Source organism: Sapajus apella, unplaced genomic scaffold (genome assembly GCF_009761245.1).
Source record: "Sapajus apella isolate SASKATOON/1434 unplaced genomic scaffold, GSC_monkey_1.0 scaffold7, whole genome shotgun sequence".
Classification (NCBI taxonomy): domain Eukaryota; kingdom Metazoa; phylum Chordata; class Mammalia; order Primates; family Cebidae; genus Sapajus; species Sapajus apella.
Window position 1 is genome coordinate 3,250,506 of NW_022436947.1, and position 14,824 is coordinate 3,265,329.

Consider the following 14,824-nt stretch of genomic DNA (forward strand, 5'->3'; position numbering starts at 1 on the left):
TTTTTTTTAGAGACAGGGTATCTCTCTGTTACTCACGAGTGTATTGGTGTGATTGTGTTGCATCCAAGCAAGTCAGAAGGAATGCGCCACACTTTTAAGTTCCAAATTAGCAGTCCTTTATTTATTAGCCGGTGACCGAGAGACAGCTAATGCTCAAAATTCTCTCAGCCCCGAGGAAGGGGCTTGATTATCTTTTATACCTTGATTTAGGTAGGGGAAGGGGAGCCTAGCTGAAGCAGAACTTTACAGAAGCAGAACAAGCAAGTTACATAAGGAAGCTGGTAACCAGGGGGCAGGAGGTTGCCAGGGTTGTTGGTTGCTAAGGGTATTTTCATACAGTCATCAAGGGGGCTAGCAGGGGGGCTTTCCATACAATCAAGCACCAAGGAAGGTATTCACAACAGCAGGTAGACTTGCCAAGCAGGAAGTGGTTACAGTGGCTACAGGTGCTGGGAACAGTGTGAACCACTCTCAGTGGTTCAAAGCTTCTAAGTGCAGCGTGACCAGCTATGTACCTGTGGGGGCTATGGCAGAGAGGGAGAAGCTAGGCTGGAGCTTACTGCTGAGATGGAGTCAGTTAGGCTAACACGAGCTAGGTTATTACAGTCACAGCTCCCTGCAGCCTCCTGGACTCCTGGGCTTAAGTGATCCTTCTGCCTCAGCCTCCTGAGTAGCTGGGCCTATACATGCATGTCATGGTGCCTAGCAAATTTTAAATTTCTTTTCGTGGTGATGGGGTCTTGCTTTGTTGCCCAGGCTAGTCTCAAACTCCTGGCTTCAAGTGATCCTCCCACCTCAGCCTCCCAAAGTGTTGGGATGATAGGTGTGAGCCACCACACTGGCTCCAAAATCTCTATCTGCAACCCAGAGCACCTCCTTAGCCTTCAGACCCAGGCAGCCAATAACGTGATAGTCACTTGAATGCCTTACAGGCCCCTCAGTCCAAGATACTCAGACCTAATCTCCTCCTCTTCCCCTTAAGCCTCTTATTTCTGTTTCCAATCTCAGTTAAGAGCCAACACTTTCCCCTCAGTGATCTTGGACACAAACTCGGGAGGCATCCCGGACCCTCCCTGTCCTTCGTCCCTAATCACCAGCCCTGCTAACTCACCCCCTATTATTGGACCTGCCTCCTGGTTTCAAGTGATTCTTTTGCCTCAGCCTCCCGAGTAGCTGGGACTACAGGCACGTGCCACCATGCCCAGCTAAATTTTTATATTTTCAGTAAAGACGGGGTTTCACCATATTGGCCAGACTGGTCTTGAACTCCTGACCTCGTAATCCACCCGCCTCAGCCTCCCAAAGTGTTGGGATTACAGGCATGAGCCACTGTGCCTGAACCTATCACCTTTATCTCCAAAACATATTAATCCATCCGTTAAAAAATATTTGTACAACTAATGTGTCAAAAATGTGTCAATTAAAAATAAAACTATTTTTTCACCATTTACTACCAAAATCCATTTCAGTCACTGACCTGGTCTGCTGCTGTGGCCTTGTTACTCACCTGGTTACTCATTGCCTATCCAGCAGTGTTTTCCTGATGACTCACATCCCGCTCTATCACGTTTTTCTGTTTTCTTTCCAGCCCTTATTGCTTTCTGAAATAATCTTGTTTTTGTTGGTAATAGAGTTCTTTAGTGATGAAACAGTCACCCCAGGTCAGGCGCAGTGGCTCATGCCTATAATCCCAGCACTGGGAGGCCAAGGAGGGTGGATCATTTGAGGTTAGGAGCTGGAGACCAGCCTGGCCAACATGATGAAACCCTGTCTAGACTAAAAATACAAAAAAATTAGCTGAGTGTAATGGTGTGCGCCTTTAATCCCAGCTACTTGGGAGGCTGAGGCGTGAGAATTGCTTGAACCCAGGGGACGGAGGTTGCAGTGACCCGAGATCGCATCACTGCACTCCAGCCTGGGTGACAGAGTGAGACCGTATCTCCAAAAAAAAAAAAAGGCACCCCACAATTTCCCCAAAGAGTCTTCTGTATCTTCTCTCCATCTCTGTGAGGTGAATGGAATTACTGTTGACTCCCCAACTTCAGATGGCGAAATAATGCTCAAGCTAAGGCCTAGAGTTGTTTTAATCTGACCGGTGGGGCCTGGCCATGGTGTTGTCCATGTTATTTCCTGATATAAAATAATCTCTAAGAGATATATACGTATGTATGTATGTATGTATGTATTTTTTTTTCTTATTTTTTTGACCTGGAGTCTCACTCTGTTGCCCAGGTTTGAGTGCAGTGGTGTGATCACAGCCCACAGCAGCCTCAACCTCCCAGGCTCAAGTGATCTCTCCTTTCTCAGCCTCCTGAGTAGCTGGGACTACAGGTGCATGGCACTACACCTGCCTAATTAAAAAATTTTTTTAGATATGGTCTTGCTGTATTGCCCAGGCTGGTCTTGAATTCCTAGGCTCAAGTGATCCTCCTGCCTCGGCTTCCCAAAGGGCTGGGATTATAGGTGTGAGCCACCATGCCTTGCCTGAGATATACTTTTAAGTATAAAAAGCAAAGCATGTGACTCACACTTGTAATTGCAGCACTTTGGGAGGCCAAGGTGGGCAGATCACTTGAGGTCCGGAGTTCGAGACCAGCCTGGCTAACATGGTTAAACCCCTTCTCTACTAAAAAAAAAAGTTAGCTGGGCATGCTGGCATGTGCCTGTAATCCCAGCTACTCAGTAGGCTGAGGCAGGAGGGATTACATTTGAGTTTGGAAGGTGGAGGTTGCAGGGAGCCAAGATCACACCTTTGTACTCTAGCCTTGGCAACAAACTGAGACTCCATCTAAACAAACAAACAAAAAAAACAGAACATGGAACAGTCTGTATACCATGGTACCATCTGTGATAAAAGAAAAACAAAAAATTTCCTATTAGCTTGCTTAGAAGAAATGTAATATTGGTTCCTTCTGAGAATAGAAACTGGATGGCAGAGAACTTGGGGAAGAGGGGATCTTTTTGGTCGTCTCCTACGTGCCTTTTGAGTTATGACCCAGTGAATGTAGTATCTAGCCAAAAAAAGAAGTTAACGAGATGTCATGGGGTCTCAGTTTTGTTTTGTTTTGTTTTGAGATGGAGTCTCGCTCTGTCACTCAGGCTGGATTTCAGTGGCACGATCTTGGCTCACTGCCACCTCTGCTTCCCGGGTGCAAGTGATCCTTCTGCCTCAGCCTCCTGAGTAGCTGAGATTACGGGCGTATGCCAACATGCCCAGCTAATTTTTGTATTTTTAGTAGAGACAGGGTTTCACCACCTTGGCCAGTCTGGTTTCAAACTCCTGACCTTGTGATCCACCCATCTCGGCCTCCCAAAGTGCTGGCATTACAGGCATGAGCCAGTGTGCCCAGCCTGTTTTTTTTCTTTTTTCTTTTTTTTTTTTTTTTTTTTTTTATAGTGATACATGCTGGGTGCAGTGACTCACGCCTATAGTCCCAACACTTTGGAATGCTGACTGTGACAGATTGTTTGAGCCCAAGAGTTTGAGACCAGACTGGGCAACATAGCAAAACCCTGTCTCTACAAAGAATACAAAAATTAGCCTGGCATGGTAGCACCTGCCTGTAATCCCAGCTACTTGGGAGGATGAGGTGGGAGGATCATTTGAGCTTGGGAGGTGGAGGTTGCAGTGAGCCGAGATCATGCCACTGCACTCCAGCCTGGGTGACAGGGCGAGACCCTGTCTCAAAAAAAAAAAAAAGTTTAGTGGTATTGTTGACTCTCTCCCCAGCTTAGTCTCCCACTTACAGACAAAAACTGAGCCACAGAGAAGTGAAGTGAGTTGTCTAGTTCACCCAGGTCATTCGAGGTAGTGACGGGAGTAGAACCTGAGTTATGTGCTTCTCAAAGACTCTTCCATCTCACCCTTTAATAAGGGCAAGGTCGGGCGCTGTGGCTCACGCCTGTAGTCCTAGCACTTTGGGAGGCTGAGGTAGGCAGATTGTTTGAACCCAGGAGTTCAAGACCAGCCTGGGCAACATGATGAAACCCTGTCTCCACAAAAAATAAAAAAAACTGAGCCGGGGTGATGGTGCGTGCTTGTAGTCCCAGCTACATGGGGAGCTAAGGGGGAGGGTCACTTGTGCACAGGAGGTTGAAGCTGCAGTCTGCTATGCACCACTGTACTCTAGTGTGGATGAGAGAGTGAGACCCTGTCTCAGAAACAAAAAACAATGGCCAAATGCTGGACGAGGTGGCTCTCAAAAGACGACACGTAAAGCACATTGGACAGAAGGAATTTTAATCTTTTTTTTTTTAAATTTTTTTTTCCATTGTCATTATTCCCCAAACAAATAACTTTAATCTTGGACTTCTCTCTCCCCAGGTGTTCTGGCTCGCAGGCTCCCTGCTCATCATTGGCCTGGCCTCTGTGATCATCCCCACCATCGGGTGGCGCTGGCTCATCCGTGTCGCCTCCATCCCGGGCATCATCCTCATCATGGCCTTCAAGGTGGGGAAGCCCTCGTGGCTCCTTCCTGTCCTCCCCTCCTGCTGGTCCAGTGGCTTTCATGCCCACAAATATCTTTTTTTTTTCTCAAGACAGAGTATCACTCTGTTGCCCAGGCTGGAGTGCAGTGGCGTGATCTCGGCTCACTGCAGACTTCACCTCCCAGGTCCAGGTGATTCTTCTGCCTCAGCCTGCCGAGTAGCTGGGATTACAGACATGCGCCACCACGCCCGGCTGATTTTTGTATTTTTAAAGATGAGATTTCGCCATGTTGGCCAAACTGATCTCGAACTCCTGGCCTCAAGTGATCTGCCAGCCTCAGCCTCCCAAAGTGCTAGGATTACAGATGTGAGCCACTGTGCCGGGCCCATGCAGTGCACTATTGCTGAGAATCACACACAGGCCCCCACGTGCTCGGGGACCAGTTAGCTTAGAAAGCCAGTTGCTTCCTGTGAGCAGATTGTCTGCCTCTGTTGGTATAGTCAGACTTTCTGCTGGGCAGACGTGGTGGCTCATGTCTGTAATGCCAGCACTTTGGAAAACCGAAGCAGGAAGATCACTTGAACCCAGGAGTTCAAGACCAGCCTAGGCAACATGGCATCTCTACTAAAAATAAAAAACTTAGGCCGGGTGTAGTGGCTCACACCTCTAATCCCAGCACTTTGGGAGGCCAAGGCAGGTGTATCACGAGATCAGAAGTTCAAGACCAGCCTGGCCAAGATGGTGAAACTCCATCTCTACTAAAAATATTAAAAAAAAGTAGCCGAGTGTGGTAGTAGTTGCCTATAATCTCAGCTATTTGGGAGGCTAAGGCAGAGAATTACTTGAAACCCAGGAGGCGGGGTTGCAGTGAGCCGAGATCACGCCACTGCAATTCAGCCTGGGTGACAGAGCGAGGCTCCATCTCAAAAAAAAAAAAAAAAAAAAAATATTAGCCGGGTGTTGTGGTCCGTGCCTGTGGTCCCAGCTACTCAGGAGTCTGAGATGGGAGAGTTGCTTGGGCCTGGGAGGTCAAGGCTGCAGTCAACTATGATTGAGTCACTGCCTTCCAGCCTGGGCGACAGAGCAACACCCTGTCTCTCAAAAAATAAAAATAAATTAAAAAAAAAAAGAGGCCAGGTAAAGTGGCTCATGCCTGTAATCCCAGCACTTTGGGAGACTGAGGCAGGCAGATCACGAGGTCAGGGGTTCGAGATCAAAATGGCCAACGTGAGGTGAGCACATCACGAGGTCAGGAATTCACAACCAGCCTGGCCAATGTAGTGAAACCCTGTCTCTACTAAAAATACAAAAATTAGCCAGGTGTGGTGGCGGGCACCTGTAGTCCCAGCTACTTGGGAGGCTGAGGCAGGAGAATCACTTGAACCTGGGAGGCAGAGGTTGCAGTTAGCCAAGACCATGTCATTGTTCTCCAGCCTGGGTGACAAAGTGAGACTGTCTCAAAAAAAAATAGCGAACAAAAAGGGGCTTCCTTTTGACCAGAACTGCCATTTTCCAGTAGTTCACCAAAATGACCAACACAAAGGGAAAGAAGAGTCATCAGGCCTTTTAGACAACATGGGGTTGTTCCTGTGGCCACATACCTATGAATCTATAAGAAAGATGATATCGTAGCTATGAAGGGAGTGGGCGTGGTTCAAAAGGAATGCCCCACAGGTGTCACCATGGCAGAACTGGAAGAGTCTATGATATTACACAGCGTGCTATTGGCTTTGTTGTAAACAAACAGGTTATGGGCAGGATTCTTGCCAAGGGAGTTCATGTGTGTATTGAGCACACTAAGCACTCTAAGAGCTGAGATCGCTTCCTGAAACACGTGCAGAAAATGATAAGAAAAACAAGGAATCCAAAGGGAAGGGTACCCAGCCCTGCTCCACCCAGAGAGGCACATTTATGAGAACCATGGCGGGGAGCCTAAGCTGCTGGAACCTACTCCCTATGAATTCATGGCATATTAAGTGCAAAAAATAAAAAGATCTCTGGACTGTTTAAAAAAATTAAAAGCATTGGCAGTGCACGGTGATGGCTCACGCCTGTAATCCCAGCACTTTGGGAGGTCGAGGCAGGCAGATCACAAGGTCAAGAGATTGAGACCATCCTGGCCAACATGGTGAAACCTCGTCTTTACTAAAAATAAAAAAATTACCTGGGCATGGTGGCACAAGCCTGTAGTCCCAGCTACTCAGGAGGCTGAGGCAGGAGAATTGCCTGAACCCAGGAGGCGGAGGTTGCAGTGAGCCGAGATAGTGCCACTGCACTCCAGCTTGGCAGCAGAGTAAGACTCCGTCTCAGAATGTTGAAGGAAGGGATTTCTGACTGTGGAAGGGGTTGTGTGCTGGGAAGCTGGCATATCGCTGTGGAGGCTGGGCATGAGACAGGAGGAAAAAGGCTGGAAAATCAAGAGTGTCAGAATAACTGAGAGCAGGACCCGAACTGCTCACTGGCCATGGGAATGCGGGGTCAGGGGCTGCTGTGGAGGAGCTTTTCTGAGGAAGGGCCAACAGCCTTGATTGCATGAGGCAGGAGAGATGGGGAGTGGTCAGAGCTGATGCTCCAGCGTCAGTGGCAGCCCACACTGTTTTCTGCATGTGATGTTCGAAATATTCAGCATTCAGTGGGTTGAGGGTCTTGACAATCAGAACTGATTGCTCTACCGTGTGGGTGCTGGAGCCCCTGCCCCTGTCACCCTTTGGTTTTTACATGGTGGGGAGGTGCTGGGGTTCCTGGGGAGGGGCTGAAGAGGGGCGCCTGGGGCAGTGGCTGTTTACCAGCTGAAAGTGAGAAGTTCATTATGTTAACAGCTAGTTTGGGCCCTACTGGTGCAAAGCTGAGTGTCAGCCTGCCGTCATCCTGTAAGGGACTGTGATCAGAAGAATGTGACCCTTTTTGTTCCAAGTCAACTTTGAATCCAGCAGAATTCCGGCTACATTGCATGCCTTTTAGCTGGTTACGTGTTTTTCCCACCTTGGGAAACCAGGACTGTATTGGGTATGGAGCAATAACAACTGTGCCCCTGGGCTCTACAGCAGGGGCCACTCTGACGTTCTTGGTAATCTCCACCCAGTTTATTCCTGAATCTGCCCGGTTCAATGTCTCCACTGGGAACACTCCGGCTGCCCTGGCCACTCTGGAGCGCATCGCCAAGATGAACCGTGCCGTCATGCCAGAGGGGAAGCTGGTGGAGCCCGTCCTGGTGAGTGCTGACCCCAAGGTCTTCTCGGACACCAGCAACCACTGGGAAATCCCCTCAGTTGTGGAAGGCTAGAGGGAGGGGGACCCTTTCTCTCTAGTCCTGTCCTAGAGGCGGACAATGGCTGGGAAAGATGTGAGGCTACCTGCATTTTCACTGTGAGCCATGGGACCCTAGTGAGTTACCTATATTTTTCTTTTCTTTTTTTCTTTTTGAGATGGAGTTTCGCCCTTGTTGCCCAGGCTGGAGGGCAGTGGCGCAATCTCAGCTCACCGCAATTTCCGCCTCCCGGGTTCAAGTGATTCTCCTGCCTCAGCCTCCCAAGTAGCTGGGATCGCAGGCATGCACCACCATGCCCAGCTGATTTTGTATTTTTAGTAGAGATGGATTTCTCCATGTTGGTCAGGCTTGTCTCAAATGCCCGACCTCAGGTGATCCACCTGCTTCGGCCTCCAAAAGTGTTGGGATTATAGGCATGAGCTACTGCGCCCGGCCCTAGCTTTGTTTTTCTTATCAATAAGATGGAAGTAATAACACCCACCTTGCAGAGCTGTTCACATGATTTGGCATCTTTGTCAGTAGATGGGAAGTTGTTTTCTTTTTTGTACTGGCCTGGTTTTATTTTGTTATGAATATTATAAACCTCATTACATGACTTTTTTCATATCTCTGAAATAGTTTCTGTAAGATAGGTGTTAGCCTGCTTGAACATTCAGTAAAATTTGTCTCTAGAGTAGTCTGACCTGATACCTATTTTGAGGGGTTGGAACATAGTGAGACATTGTTGAGCAGACAGTTCCTTTGTTGTTGTTGTTGTTGTTGTTGTTGTTGTTTTTGGAGACAGAGTCTCACTCTGTCGCCCAAGCTGGAGTACAGTAGCGTGATGATCTCGGCGCACTGCAACCTCCGCCTCCCAGCTTCAAGCGATTCTCCTGCCTCAGCCTCCCAGGTAGCTGGGACTACAGGCACACACCACCACACCCAGCTAATTTTTGTACTTTTAGTAGAGACAGGGTTTCACCATGTTGGCCAGGATGGTCTCGATCTCTTGACCTCGTGATCCTCCCACCTCGGCCTCCCAAAATGCTGGGATTACAGGTGTGTCTAACTTGTGGTAAAATATACATGACATAAAATTTACTATCTTAACTGTTTTTAAATGTATAGTTCAGTGATATTAAGTACATTTATATTGTTATGAAACCATAACCTCCATCCATTTCCAGAACTTTCTTCGTCTTACAAAGCTGAAATTCTATACCCATTAAACAAAACCTTTCTGTTCACCCTCCTACACCCTTTAAAACCACCATCCTAATTTTTGTCTCTATAAAATTGGCTACTCGAGATCCTTCATATGTAGAATCACACAGTGTTTGTCTTTTTGTGACTGGCTCATTTCATTTAGCATAACATCCTTAAGGTTCATCCATGTGGCATAGGTCAGAATTTTCTTCCTTGTGAAGGCTGAATAATACCTTGTTGTATGAATAAAGCATATTTCGTGTTTGTTGATGAATACTTTGGTTTAGCTATTATGGCTGATGTTGCTATGAACATGGGTGACTGGATAGCTCTTCAAGGCCTCACTTTCAATTCTTTTTTTTTTTTTGAGGCAGAGTCTTACTCTGTCACCCCAGCAGTGGTGTAATCTCAGCTCACTGCAACCTCCACCTCCCAGGTTCAAGCGATTCTCCTGCCTCAGTCTCCTGAGTAACTGAGACTACAGATACCTGCCACCGTGCTCGGCTACTTTTTGTATTTTTAGGAGAGATGGGGTTTCACCCTGTTGGCCAGGATGGTCTCGATCTCCTGACCTCATGATCGATGTGCCTTGACCTCTCAAAGTGCTGGGATTACAGGCATGAGCCACCGCACCCGGCCTCACTTTCAATTCTTTTGGATATATACTCAGATGTGGAATTGCTGGATCCTGTGATAATTCTGTGTTTAATTTTTGTGAGGGGTCATTACACTGTTTTCCACAGCAGCTGAACCATTTTACATTCCTACCAACATTGCACAAGGAACCTAATTTTGCTACATCCTTTTTTATTTTTATTTTTTTGAGAATGGAGTCTTGCTCTGTCACCAGGCTGGAGTGCAGTGGCGTAATCTCAGCCCACTGTAACCTCTGCCTCCCGGGTTCAAGTGATTCTCCTGCCTCAGCCTCCTGAGTAGCTAGGATTACAGGCACCTGGGAAGCGGAAATTGCGGTGAGCTGAGATTGCACCACTGCACTCCAGCCTGGGCAACAAGGGCAAAACTCCGTCTCAAAAAGAAAAAAAAAATATATAGGTAACTCACTAGGGTCCCATGGCTCACAGTGAAAATGGAGGTAGCCTCACATCTTTCCCGGCCATTGCCCCGCCTCTAGGACAGGACTAGAGAGCAAGGGTCTCCCTCCTTCCAGCCTTCCATGACTTACAGGCACCTGCCACCGTGCCTGGCTAATATTTGTGTTTTTAGTAGAGATAGGGTTTTACCTTGTTGGCCAGGCTGGTCCTGAACTCCTGACCTTAAGCGAGCCACCTGCCTCAGCCTCCCAAAGTGCTAGGATTATAGGTGTGAGCCACCACACCCAGCCAAGGCTGTCTTTTCATTGCATTCTAGCATATGATTGATTTTTGTTCGTGCATTAGTCTTATTACTTGAAGTATTTCTTTACATGGATTTGGACCTTTTTTGTTGTTGTTTGTTTAAACTGAACTTAAGTTTTCTTTTTAAAAAAAATAATTTCAACTTTTATTTATTTTTTTTTGTGAGGGGGTCTCACTCTGGACCCAGGCTGGAGTGCAGTGGTGCAGTCATAGCTCAGTGTAGCCTTGACCTCCCAGGCTCAGTCCTCCCACCTCAGCCTCCAGAGTTGCTAGGACCACAGGTGCGTTCTAATTTTTAATTTTCTTGTAAAGATGGGGTCTTGCTTTGTTGCCCAGGCCAATCTTGAACCCCTGGCGTCAAGCAGTCGATCCTCCCTCCTTGGCCTCCCAAAGTGATGGGATTACAGATGTGAACCACTGCACCCTGCCATGCTTATTTTAGATTCAGAGTGTGTGTGTAGGTTTGTTACGTGGGTCTGTTGCATACTGCTGAGGTTTGGGGTGGGATTGATCCTGTCATCCAGGCAGTGGGCATAGTACCCTGTAGTTAGTTTTTCAGCCCTTGCCCCTTCCCTCCCTGCTCTAGGAGTCCCCAGTGTCTGTTGCTGTCCTCTTTGTGTCTGTGAGTACCCAATATTGAGCTCCCACTTAAAAGTGAGAATATAGGGTATTTGGCTTTCTGTTCCCAAATTAATTTTCTTTCTTTTTCTTTCTTTTTTGAGACAGTGTTGCTCTGTCACCAGGAGCCAGGCTGGTGTGCTGTGGTGCGATCTCAGCTCACTGCAACCTCCATCTCCTGGGTTCAAGCAATTCTCCTGCCTCATCCTCCCGAGTAGCTGGGACTACAGGCACGCACCACCACGCCCAGCTAATTTTTGTACTTTTAGTAGAGACAGGGTTTCACCATGTTGGCCAGGATGGTCTCGATCTCTTGACCTCGTGATCCTCCCACCTCGGCCTCCCAAAGTGCTGGGATTACAGGTGTGAGCCACCGCGCCCGGCCTCCTGCATTAATTTTCTTAGGATAATGGACTTCAGCTGCACCCATGCTGCTGTAAAGGACATGATTTCATTCTTTATTTTGTGACTGCATTAACCTGTTTAAAAATTTTTAAAAATTATTGTCTTTGAGAATGAAGGTCCTCAAGTTCTATTTTCTCTCATATTAACATATTGAAAGTAGCTTTGGTTAGTATCTTCTGTGTGCATCTTTTGCAACTATTTTTAACCTTTCTGTATTGCTTCGCTTTAAATGTATTTGAGTCCGGGTGTGATAGCTCATGCCTGTAATCCCAGCACTTTGGGAGGCTGAGATGAGAAGATTACTTGAGCCCAAGATTTCGAGACCAGCCTGGGCATTAAAACAAGACCCAGCCAGGCACAGTGGCTCATGCCTGGAGCCCCAGCACTTTTGGAGGCTGAGGCAGGCATATCACAAGGTCAAGAGATCGAGACCAGCCTGGCCAACATGGTGAAACCCTGTCTCTACGACTGGGACTACAGGCACATGCCACCACGCCCAGCTAGTTTTTGTATTTAGCTGGGCGTGGTGGCGCGTGCCTGTAGTCCCAGCTACTTGAGAGGCTGAGGCTGAAGAATCATTTGAACCCGGGAGGTGGAGGTTGCAGTAAGCTGAGATTGTGTCACTACAGTCCAGCCTGGTGACAGAGCAAGAGTTCATCTCAAAAACAAAACGAAACAAACCCCAAAACACGAGACCTCTCTGTACCAAAAAAAAAAAAAAAAAAAAAAAAAAAACCAGACATGCAGCCATAGTGGTCCACACCTGTAGTCCTAACTAATTACTTTGGAGGTTGAGGCAGGAGGATTGCTTGAGCTCAGGAGGCCAAGGCTGCAGTGAGCTATGATTGTACCACTGTACTGGACCCTGTATTTTAGTAGCCAGGACAACAGGATGAGACCCTCTCAAAAAAAAGTATTTCTTGTAAAGCTGCGGTTGATTTTTTCCCCTTCTTTTTTTCCTTTGTTTTCTTTCTTCTATTTTTGAGGCAGAGTCTCATCCTGTCGCCCAGGCTGGAGTGCAGTGGCACAGACTCTGCTCACTGCAACCTCTGTGCCCTGGGTTTAAGTGAGATTCCTGCCTCAGCCCCCCAAGTAGCTGGGATTTCAGGCGCCTGCCACCATGCCCAGATAATTTTTGTTTTTTTAATGGCGACAGGGTTTACAATGTTGGCCAGGCTCCTCTCGAACTGACCTCAAATGGTCTACCCACCACAGCCTCCCAAAGTGCTGGGATTACAGGCATGAGCCACCGTACCCAGCCAATATTCTGTCTTCAATAATGAGTCGGATCCACTTACATCTCCTGGCGTATTTGGGCTTCTGTCATTTATTTTTATTTATATTGTTTTGAGACAGAGACTCACTCTGATGCCCAGGCTGGAGTACAGGGGCGGGAATCTTGGCTCACTGCAACATTCGCTTCCTGGGTTCAAGCAATTCTCTTGCCTCAGCCCCCTGAGTAGCTGGGGCTACAGGCATGCACCACTATGCCCAGTTAATTTTTGTATTTTTATTTTAGTAGAGGTGGAGTTTCGCCATGTTGGCCAGGCTGGTCTCGAACTCCTGACCTCAGGTGATCCACCCTGCCTTGGCCTACCAAAGTGCTGGGATTACAGGCATGAGCCACTGCATCCAGCCTGTTATTTATTTTGTATTTCTTACGTGTGTGCACAGTTGCAGGAAAATATTTTGTGTTTCTTTTGAATGAGGTCTTTCCTTTTCTCATTGACTAACTTCTATCAAATTGCGTTGGCATTTCCCTTCCCTGCATTTCCTTTTAGTGACTTGGAATTGATGCACTTTCTTTTATTCTAGAGGTAGCTTTAACTATTGAAAATACACATTTACAGTGTTTTCTATTATTTGCTACCATTATCTGCTGGTTTTCTCTTTCTCCTCTCTCATTTATATGGCTTTGGACCTTAAATTCTTTTTTTTTTTTTAACTGAACTTGTTTATTTCGTTTTTATTTTTCTGTGATGGGGTTTCACCATGTCACCCAGGCTGGAGTGCAGTGGCACCATCTTTGCTCACTGAAACCTCCCCCTCCTGGGTCCAAGCAATTCTCCTGCCTCAGCCTCCCAAGTAGCTGCGATTACAGGAATAGGCTACCATGCCTGGCTAATTTTTGTATTTTACTAGAGATGGGGTTTCACCATGTTGGCCAGGCTGGTCTCAAACTCCTGACCTCGCAAAGTGCTGGGATTACAGTTGTGAGCCACTGGGCCCTGCCAATTTGTTTTGTTTTTAATTTTTGAGACAGAGGCTCACTCTGTTGCCCAGGCTGGAGTGCAGTGGTACGATCTCAGCTCACTACAACTTCCGCCTCCTGGGAGGAGGTTCAAGTGATTCTCGTGCCTAACCCTCCGAAGTAGCTGGGATTACAGGTGTCTGCCACCATGCGCAGCTAATTTTTTGTATTTTTAGTAGAGACAGGGTTTCACCATGCTAGCCAGGCTGGTCTCGAACTCCTGTCCTCAAGTGATCCACCCACCTTAGCCTCTGGGATTACAGGCGTGAGCCACTGCATCCGGCCACTTTGGTTTTATTCTTAATATTTAAATGTTAGATTTTTGTGGGTTTAATTGGGTACAAGAAACATGGTACAGATTTAGCTTTGTTATATCCACATGACTAACCAGTTGCTCTGATATATATGTGTGTGTGTGTGTGTGTGTGTGTGTGTGTGTGTGTGTGTGTGTGTGTGTGTATTGGAGACGAAGTCTCACTCTGTCACCCAGGCTACAGTGCAGTGGCAGGATTTCGGCTCCTGGCCTCAAGTGATACCCTCACCTTGGCTTGCCAAAGTGCTGAGATTACAGGCAAGAGCCACCACACCCAGGCCGTGATGTATATTTTTTGAATAATCTATCCATTATCTATTTGGATCTATTTTGAATAATCTGTTCTAAATGATAGGTTTGTAGATTCAAGTATGTATGGGGATTTATTACATGATAAAGAGAGCATTTCAAGTTGTTGAGAAATGGCTAGACAGGTCCATTAATGGTATGATATGGCACTGTTTTAATTATAGTATTTTAGAATATACTTTTCATCTCTGATAGGGTACGTTCCCCTGGCCAAACATCCTTTTCAGAGTTTTCCAAACTATTTTTTCAGGCTTATTTTTCTAGAAAAATTTTGGAGCCACTTTATTAAGATCTACTCACACCTTCCCCTCAAAAAAAAAAAAAAAAAATCCGACTGGGCATTGTGCCTCATGCCTGTAATCCCAGTACTTTATGAGGCTGACGTGGGTAGATCACCTGAGGTCAAGAGTTTGAGACCAGCCTGGCCAACATGGTGAAACCCTATCTCTACTAAAGATACAAAAATTAGCTGGGCTTGGTGGTGGATGCCTGTAATCCCAGCTACTTGGGAGGCTGAGGCAGGAGAATCACTTGAACCCAGGACCTGGAGGTTACAGTGAGGTGAGACTGTATCACTGCATTCCAGCCTGGGTGATACAATGAAACATTATTTTTTAAAAATCCTATAAGAGTTTGAGTTTTTGTTGACATTATAGGCTAATAATGTAGAAAGAATCAGTATCTTTATAAT

The 14,824-nt window shown here is 46.8% G+C and overlaps 1 protein-coding gene across 6 annotated transcripts in view; it reads left to right on the top strand.

Annotated features, from left to right (window-relative positions):
• Positions 1–14,824, top strand: part of SVOPL (SVOP like) — a 105,739-nt gene that overhangs the window by 47,051 nt on the left and 43,864 nt on the right. For all 6 annotated transcript variants that reach the window (XM_032275864.1, XM_032275865.1, XM_032275866.1 and 3 more), the window contains 2 exons: positions 4,325–4,450; positions 7,512–7,640. In XM_032275864.1, the coding sequence (XP_032131755.1) occupies positions 4,325–4,450; positions 7,512–7,640 (255 nt within the window). The remainder of the gene's footprint in view (positions 1–4,324; positions 4,451–7,511; positions 7,641–14,824) is intronic.